The 8,840-nt window shown below is 45.4% G+C and overlaps 2 protein-coding genes across 3 annotated transcripts in view; one reads left to right on the forward strand and one right to left on the reverse strand.

Moving 5' to 3' along the window:
- Positions 1 to 1,399, forward strand: part of MVP (major vault protein) — a 15,881-nt gene extending 14,482 nt beyond the window's left edge. For both annotated transcript variants that reach the window (XM_072417224.1, XM_072417223.1), the window contains exon 17: positions 693 to 1,399. In XM_072417224.1, coding sequence (XP_072273325.1) covers positions 693 to 824 — 132 coding nt within the window. In that variant the 3' untranslated portion in view covers positions 825 to 1,399. The remainder of the gene's footprint in view (positions 1 to 692) is intronic.
- Positions 1,400 to 1,576: 177 nt separating this feature from the next.
- TLCD3B (TLC domain containing 3B) lies at positions 1,577 to 8,357 on the reverse strand (the record flags this gene model as incomplete). The annotated part of the gene is given in 5 exon segments (XM_072417225.1): positions 1,577 to 5,764; positions 6,270 to 6,365; positions 6,711 to 6,890; positions 7,109 to 7,129; positions 8,270 to 8,357. Coding segments are annotated over 5 exon segments (712 nt in total), but the record flags the coding sequence as incomplete, so codon positions are not given.
- Between the last annotated feature and the right edge of the window lie 483 nt (positions 8,358 to 8,840).

The raw sequence follows: 8,840 nt of genomic DNA on the forward strand, positions 1-8,840 counted from the left end.
GGCCCCTATTACCCCTCACTATCTTTGTTCTAGTTTGTATCACCTGTATCATCTAGTTTGTATTGACCTTCATATCCCTATCTTGCCTTCTCCTCACTCCCTAGGTCTTGTGTTCCTTTTTACCCTTCACCATCTTTTGTCCTCCATCTGCATCGTACATCAGCTTCTCTATTATAGTTCCCAACCTCCATTTCCCCATGTTTTCTTCTGCTTCCCCTCCCCACCATTTTTTGTCTTCCTCAATTTCCCCTCACCATCTCTGTTTTGGCCGCCATGCTTGTTTGGATATCATCCATTGGCCAGTCAATCGTCTCCATTTTCTACCTTTCCTTCTGCTCCTCAAACCCTTTGTGTTCCCCTGTGACCCCTCACCTGCTTTGTTTTGTAATGCATGCTTGGCTCAACTGTCCCTTAGCCTCTCCCCTATGGTTCGGAACTTATTTCCTCCTTAACCCCCTTGTGTGTTCCCCTTTTTACCCCTCACCATCTTTTTTTTGGCCTCCATGCTTGTTTGGATCATCCATTGGCCTCTGTGTTGTGGTTCTTGACCTCTGACTTGCTATCTCTCCTTCTCCCTATCCTTTACCACCACCCCCACCTTTGTGTTCCTCATTTACCCCTCTCTTTTTTTTGTCCTCCATTGGTATTTGGGTCATCCGTACCCCTCACCATTTTGCCCTTTCTCCCCCCAGGTTAAGCTTCTGAAGGGTCTGGGGATCCAGTCCACCCTCATCACAGATGGCTCCACTCCCATCAACCTCTTCGGCACTGCGGCCGGCCTACTGGGTCTTCCCTCCAAGCCAGAGCAACCCGGAAGCTCATGAAGCTGAAGGCTGCACCCCTCGGTGTATTGAGCTGTCTTTGCTCCTCCCCTGCTATACTGTGGCCCCAACTCTGCTGCTATAACCTCATAATGGCTATGAATGCCCCATCTTCTCACTTCTGATTGGAGGATCTTCTTCTCTATAGACTGCAATGTGTTTTACTCGGCGTTACCTATAAAATTTTTACCCCAAAGCTAGCTCCAGTCTAGCTCTTGTCCCTAGGGGGAGCAGGGACAGTTCATGCTCATTATCATTAGCACATTCACAATGGGGGAGGGGAATGCAGATGCTTAGTGCAGTCTGTGTATAGGAGGACCAGCCAATTACAAGAAGGGGAATGCTCTATTGGCATGCTGCCTGTTCATTCTGGGTTAGGTTAAAGCACAGCAGTCAAGGGAATTTTGGAAAAGTCAGGTCAAGTTGTGTATTGTGCTGAACACCGAGTCTTTACTGTGATATCTTTATACAATGTTTATACGATGTGCCTTGTCCTTGGGGGCCGTGCCACCGGTAACGGCCCCCCAACCAAAGCTCTGTGACAATCAAAACGAATGAAATAAACCATCCTCACTCTTCTCTGTGTCTGCTCTGTTCTGTGCACCCAACGATCGAGACTGTTAGAACTTCGAGGTTTAATTATTCTTAGCTGGGATTGGTGGATCCAGAAAAACAATGTATCAGATGTTCAGCCCACGTGGGGACAATTGCAAGCCATGCTCCCAGCTCAGCCAATAAACACCATTCTACAAATCCTCTTTGGATTGCATTTAATGTTTTTGTTTTTTTTTTAATACCTCTTTACAAGTATTATAAATTGCAGTACATTACTAACATTTTGCTCTGCTGAAACATATTTACATTCAGTTTAAAAAAAAAAAAGTGGAATAAATAAATAAATTAAGAATAAATAAAAGAGGAGGGGCTAGGAATTAGGTGGGGGCGGGCTCTAATGGAAGGACTGAAGGGATATAATATAATATGCGTCTATATAGAGTTATGGGAACCGCTCACAATGTCTGGGATCGTAGCAGCAGAAAAAATAATAAGAATATATTAATAACGGATTTTACCCGAGTACAACCATGCGCCTCTTCTCTATGACACACCCTATGAGTCCTTTAAATATGTGGGTGGGGCTTGTGGGCAGCCTATCGGTTTTCTAGGAACTGGTGGCCCCCAGCAAGCTGGCCAGGCTTATGATGGTGAAATATTACAGATGGAGGCAGCTTCTAACAAAGAAGTCTGGCATGCTTCTTGCTTTATTCCCAGTCTGAGTAAGCAAAGTGGATTTCACATGGGGTTTTGGACCTTACACCCCCACCTACTAGATTGTAAGCTCTTTGGGGCAGGTTCCTTTCCTCCTTTATCACTGTCTATATTAGTCTGTTATTTGCAACCCCTATTTAATGTACAGCGCTGCGTAATATGTTGGCGCTATATAAATCCTGTTTATTATTAATAATATTAATACAAAGCTCTCAGTTCATTAGTTTCTTGGACAGCTAAGGATTATAGGAGACCAATATCTGAAATATCAGACTTTAGCCCAAGGGCTGTGTGGGGTCCTAACCCTTATCTGAAATCAGATGGGTTGAGGTGCTGTGGAAGTTCATAAAACATAAACTGGTAATGACTTCTTTTATTGCCAGTATGGATTTCAGATAAGGATTTGGACTTTATATAGATTTGTGTTCATTCATTTAAAAGGCCTGTGTGGGGTCCTAGCCCATATCTGATGCTGTAGACCAGGGGTGTCAAACTCAAATACACAGTGGGCCAAAATTAAAAACTTAGGCAAAGTAACGGGCCAACTTGAAACTGAAATAGCACCGCTACTACAATTCCCTGCGTTTATGAAACAGTCCAATAGGGGGCCACGCATAGGCAGAGAGGCCGCTGTTCTTTAGACGCGAGTTATGCCGGGAATTGTAGTAGCGGCGGTATTTCGATGAAGCAGTGGGCCAGCTGCAATTCATATTTAGGATTCCTTTGGGGGCCAAAAAAAAAAGAACGTTGTGGGCCAGATTTGGCCCGCGGGCCAGACTTTGACACCCCTGCTGTAGACATTCATAAAACATTTCTCAGTCAATCACTTCTTTATTCTTTCTAAGCATTGTGGATTTCAGATAAGGCTTTGGACTTTATTTAGACTTCAGCTCCTTAACGTACAGGAAAGCCAAATCCTGTGTTGGGTTTTTATGTGAAATCAAATGAATTAGGTTGCTGTGTGCATTCATAAAACCTCTTTATTCTCAGGCTGGGTACACACGTGCAATAATTGTCATTAGAAAGAATCGAAAAGAACGGAAAGACTGAACAATGCATGCATGAGCAACGTACATACAGCACTGTTATTGAGGGGGGAGAACGACGGAGCAGCACCCCGCTGTGCTCTCCCCTTTACTTCCATTACTATGGTTCGTGGATCCACTAGGATGCCAGATTCTCAATTTCCAGACGAGAATCATCTGACGTGTGTACGTAGCCTCAGTCTCTCTAAACATGGCGGATCTCAGATAAGGCTTTGATCTTCAGTTTATTAATTGTGTGGGGTCCTAACCCTTATCTGAAATCAGATAGACTTCTTGGATTGGTTGAGATGCTAAATGGTATCCCTTATAATGAATCCTTTTATTCCCAGTCCTTCCCATTTCAAGGTGATGGATTTCAGATAAAGCTTTGGACTTTATATAGACTTTAACTCTTTAACTTACAGGACAGCCAATGGCTGTGTGGGGTTCTAACCCTTATCTTGAATCAGATTCAAGATCATAAAAATGTATCTCAGCCAATCACTCCTATATTCTATTTAATGTACAGCGCTGCGTAATATGTTGGCGCTATGTGAATCCTGTTTAATAATAATAATAATAATAATTCTCAGTCTTTCTAAGCATTGTGGATTTCAGATAAGGCTTTGGACTTCAGCTTAATAACTTATGGGGCTGTGTGAGGTTCTAACCCTTATCTGAAATCAGATGGATTGGTGCTTTAGACCGTCATGATAATATGGCCAGGGATGATTTTTGACAAATTGGCATCTGGGACCAACATGAAGTGCCCCCCTTAAATGCACGGCATTCCAGCTCCCTACACGCCCTCAATTTGGGACCTCGGGGGCCGGTTTGCCCGACCACATAACTGGCATCTCCCCCAACTTCCAAACTTCCCAACCAATTGTTTTCGGCCCCTATGGTGCCACCAGTTTCTAGGATGGGGATTGGCTGCCATCACAACTTGTCTCCTCCCACTTTGCCCAGACAATGGCGCGTTACACTTAACATTCCGACCGGTTACCTCTGTCTATTTGTAAACTAAGAATCGTAAAGCAAAGCCGCGAGGACTTTATAGGTTCCAAGCACAGCGGTTCGGCTACTGACTGGCCATGCTTAACTCTCACATGTGCAGCTGGCTGTGAGAGCTTATTTTAGCCATTCCCTCGGAGAGAAGCTGTCTTGGCAGAAAGACTTAACCCCTAACATGCTGCTGCTGCCCAAGACTCTCCCGTAACTAAAGGAGCAGGAGGCGTCGACCTTCCCTCCCCTGAGGAGTACAGAGCTAAGGGAGGGAAGCGATTGGAGGAAAGTCAAGCTGTGAAGTTCAGTCCACAAATTTCATTGTGTGCGACAATTACACTGTGCGTGTTACTCGTATGACACACAACAATAGCACCCCCCTGTGGCACTGCCAGTAATGCAGGTACACTTAACTTACAAGTTGCAGATTTCGTTGGGCTGTCTACAAGTAGTTTGAGCAACTGCCGGTATTTGAGTCGCATAAATTATAGGTGTATCACACGGAAATGTATGTTGTAATAGCAATAAAACAGATCCCGAGGGACCTAATGAATACTTATTGTTTTACCTGTATGTATCGATGAAAAGTAATACCTACCGTCACAGGGAGTGCTGCAGATTGCAAACCTTGTGACTGTGTGGTTACAGCGACCTATAGTGGTCACTGTGAGTTCTGCAAACAGTACATGTAAGTGTTGGTGTCAGTGACACCTAGTGGTCAACAGGAGTTCTGCACATAGTTTTTAAATCATTACCAAACTCAGTGGTATTGATAGTAGGATTCATGATAGTGAACTGCAGACTGCATATATTATGTTGGAGACAGGTTCACCCAGTGTGAATAGGGGTACTGCAGATTGTACACCAATGATGTGTTGGGGGAAACCAATATCCAGTGGCCATTAGAAGTACTGCGGATGACACACAAAGTGCAGAATGTTGGGGCAGTGACTCCAACCCACTGTGGGGTGATGAAACCCAATGGACTAGGGATAAATGGTTCAAATGGTGGGGTAGCGACCCCCTAGTGGTCACCAGGAGTACTGCAAATAGTAAACTTTCTATAAGAATACCAGAGCGTTGGTGACTCTGTTTGCGGTAATACTGTCACACAGTGGGTAAGACCATATTCCATTGCCTCCCCATTGCTCTGGGACACTTTAGAGACTTCCTGTGATCTTGCAGTACAAGGTGCCTAAGTGTCTCCGTTGGAAAGGCAGTCTCTGGATGGCGCGGCCTCAGCGGGTCTCATGTTTGGGGTCGGGGCTCTGTGGCTGGGTGCGGACATATTGGAACTAAACGAAGGGGGAGGAGGCGTCACTGTGAGCAGTCCTGGTCTTTGGCTGAAGGGCTGTCAGGTGCCGGATGTCCATTTTTGGGCCGCTGACTCATCATAGACTGTAGGAACAGACTGTAAGCTCTTCTGCAGATTAGGTAGAACCAGTAGACCTGGGGGGCCATGAGAATGGCGGCACCGATGTTGTATTCTGCTGAGAGGCTGAACGGAACCTTGTAGAGAGGAAGTCCGACCCGCTGGCCGTATACCCAGTACATGTAGGGGAAGAGCAGGAGGCGGCAGCAGAAGAACGTCACCAGCATGACCACACCATTGACCCGGTGCAGGAGCGTGTGCTGCTTCTTGTACTGCAGGGGAGACAGGGGACAGGTCAACTAAACAAGAACTCCAACCCAATAAATCATAAAAGTATTGTTTTATAGCTTGGCACTCTGGCCCAATATGGGAGATGCATTCCATGCACAAGGATTAGCATTTCTCCCCATCCACTCCTGAGATTTACACAGCACTGCTGCAGATTAGGCAAAATAGATTGGTCAACCCATACTCCCACCCTTACCCTGTGATTGGCCAATGAAGTAGCAGCAGCAGACTAGTTCACTCTTCCTTCTGTTCATTTTACTCTCATTATTGGAATGCACCTTAGCATCTCATGTGTACTGCAGCACACCTGACTGGTTCTTTCTCTGCCCTCCTGACCCTGGGTATTTCAAGCTATTAAAAGATATCAGTGCACAAGTTGTGCATTATACACATGTGTGCCACACAATGCATGCATGCCAATGATGCCCAGCGCTGCTGGTATTACCAAGCTATTATTACTTCGGGGGATGGGGAGTTAGTTGTACCTACCTGGATGAGCACTTTCCCCAAGCAAACAAAGGGAGTGCTGAGTTCGGCCATCAGCATGCACCCCAAGAAGAAATCACCTTTTCCTTCCCTCCAGAGCTGCAAGAGAAAAAAATGGTGGTCATGTGACTCGTGCATGGCCCTGCCCACAAAATACATTGCTGAACAATTATAATAGAAAGAGATCCTCGGGGGCGGGGAATACGCAGACTTCCTGCAGCTGTGTTACTTTCCCAGGTCCTACTAAATATTCCAGACCAAAATGTCTAGAGCAGAACTCTAGACTCCGGCCGGAGTTTGGCGACCCCTGCTCTAGAGGATCCCTGAAATTCATAACTTAGGGAAGGTACAGAATAAGAGCACAGAAAGTTATTAGCTCACGTATTTCTGGCAGGATCAGCGGATATTTATGCATTTATTTACCATCTCCATATGATAACTTACCACAGACACGGGGAAGCAGACGAGCACCATAAAGACATGGTGCAGAACCATCAGGAACTCCTTGTGGAGGTAACCCTTGAAGAGTTCACAGCCGCCCGCATGGCCTTTCACCTTATGCTTGTGCCAGTAGCAGAGATACATGGCGTAGATGTCATAGATGAAGTAGGGCACAGCATCAGTCTCTGTACAGAGGAGCTGACACTCTAATGTCCCCCCACAGTCACACACTATTATTATACATTTATATAGCTCTGACATACGGTATACCGGAGCGCTGTACAGAGAACACTGAGCCAGTCCCACCAGTCTTCTGTACAGAGGAGCTGACACTCTAATGTCCCGCCACAGTCACCCATTATTATTATACATTTATAAAGCTCTGACATATACCGCAGTGCTGTACAGAGAACACTGAGCCACTACTATCAGTCTCTGTGCAGAGGAGCTGACACTCTAATGTCCCCCCACAGTCACACACTATTTTCATATATTTATATAGCTCTGACATATACCGCAGTCCTGTACAGAGATCACTGAGCCAATACCCAGACCTGGTCCGATGACCCTGGGCAGGAAGTTTAGGGTTGGTACGCGGGGGTGACACTCTAATAACTGTGCCAATTACACAGATGTCAGGACGAGCTAATCTCTCCTCCATATTCTGGTTTAATCCCCATATGTTGCAGCTTTCCATTTAAGAATTTGCAGCCTTCTTTCCTTATTCTTGCCTATTCTGAGCTTTGGGAACAAAGCGGATCAATAGATTTGGTTGCTTCATTTTTATTTGTGTAGACAAGCAAGGGGTTTGGGATAGAAGAAGCTTCAATAACACCCAGCAGCCATTGAAAGCCCATTGCATCCATAAAGCTACTAAAATCCATCTTGATTTTGCATTCTCCATTGACACCAATGCATTTCTTGATAGGATTAAATTAAAACCAGAAGGAGTTTTCCAGTGGTGTCTGGTTTTTAGACTTGGATCGCATTTATTAGCTCATGCACATTAACATGCATTGACTTGCATTGCATTGGGAAAGCTTAATGCAATGCACCCCAGCTCAGCCTAAGCCACATGACCTTTCTTCAGGAATGCAATGCATGGTATTGTGTTGCAGCACAGTGTGTTGGGATTCCATTTACCTTGCACACTTGTTACAGTAACGCACATGTTACCATAGCATGTTTAAGGATTTTAAATGGTGTACAGGTTACTTTACATTCCCCACATTGACATATGCATCTGATTATGTACCTGCCATATGCACACAAATTACATGGCGAACCATTCCTTTATTGTGCATTTTGCTCAGGGTGCAGACATGAGTGACAGGTGCTCTTTAAGACAGCTAATTCGCACAATTAAACCTGGCACTTGGGCTGTGTTACACTATTATTCCCCAGGATCCGAGCTGCTGCTTTACTTTCCCTGCACACACCTCTCCAGCTCAGAGTACATCAGATTATATACATATTTAATGAGTCCTTATGTTCCTTGGCTTACAGGCAGCCTATGAGCCAGTCTGCTCCCTCCCCAGCTCTGTCTACCCGCCAGGTCATACTTACTGGTCCTCAATGACATCCTTGCAGCTTGATGCCACTATGTACCCGGCCGACGATGCCAAAACCGCTTGTATAGAGGACACCAGTCTGCAGGAAGAAAACAAGAGAGGAATGATCAGTTTGTAATGTCAAGGACACATTATTGCTGCAGTATATGAGGGTATTATGTGTATATGAAGGGGGCGGGCAGCCTCTGCGCATTTACAGGGCAATTCAAGTATTTAGGCGTTGGGAAGACCTTAGTTGCCCCCAGAGGGGATTGGCAGCTTGCTTGAGGGGATTAGATTAGTATGAACATCTCACATTTCTGAGCGCTGTGATGGGTTACTGGCTGCACGACACGGTTCCTCGCCATGTGCTATCAAATAATGCTCATAGTGGCAGCTGTTTATGGCAGTTGATAAAAGACAACTTTACATCACTAAGAATGCAGCCTATCCATTCACTAGAGACCGGTGACATCACTGAGAATGCAGGCTATCCAATCACTAGAGACCAGTGACATCACTGAGAATGCAGCCTATCCAATCACTAGAGACCAGTGACATCACTGAGAATGCAGCCTATCCA

This window comes from Pyxicephalus adspersus, chromosome 7 (genome assembly GCF_032062135.1).
Source record: "Pyxicephalus adspersus chromosome 7, UCB_Pads_2.0, whole genome shotgun sequence".
In the NCBI taxonomy this organism is placed as follows: domain Eukaryota; kingdom Metazoa; phylum Chordata; class Amphibia; order Anura; family Pyxicephalidae; genus Pyxicephalus; species Pyxicephalus adspersus.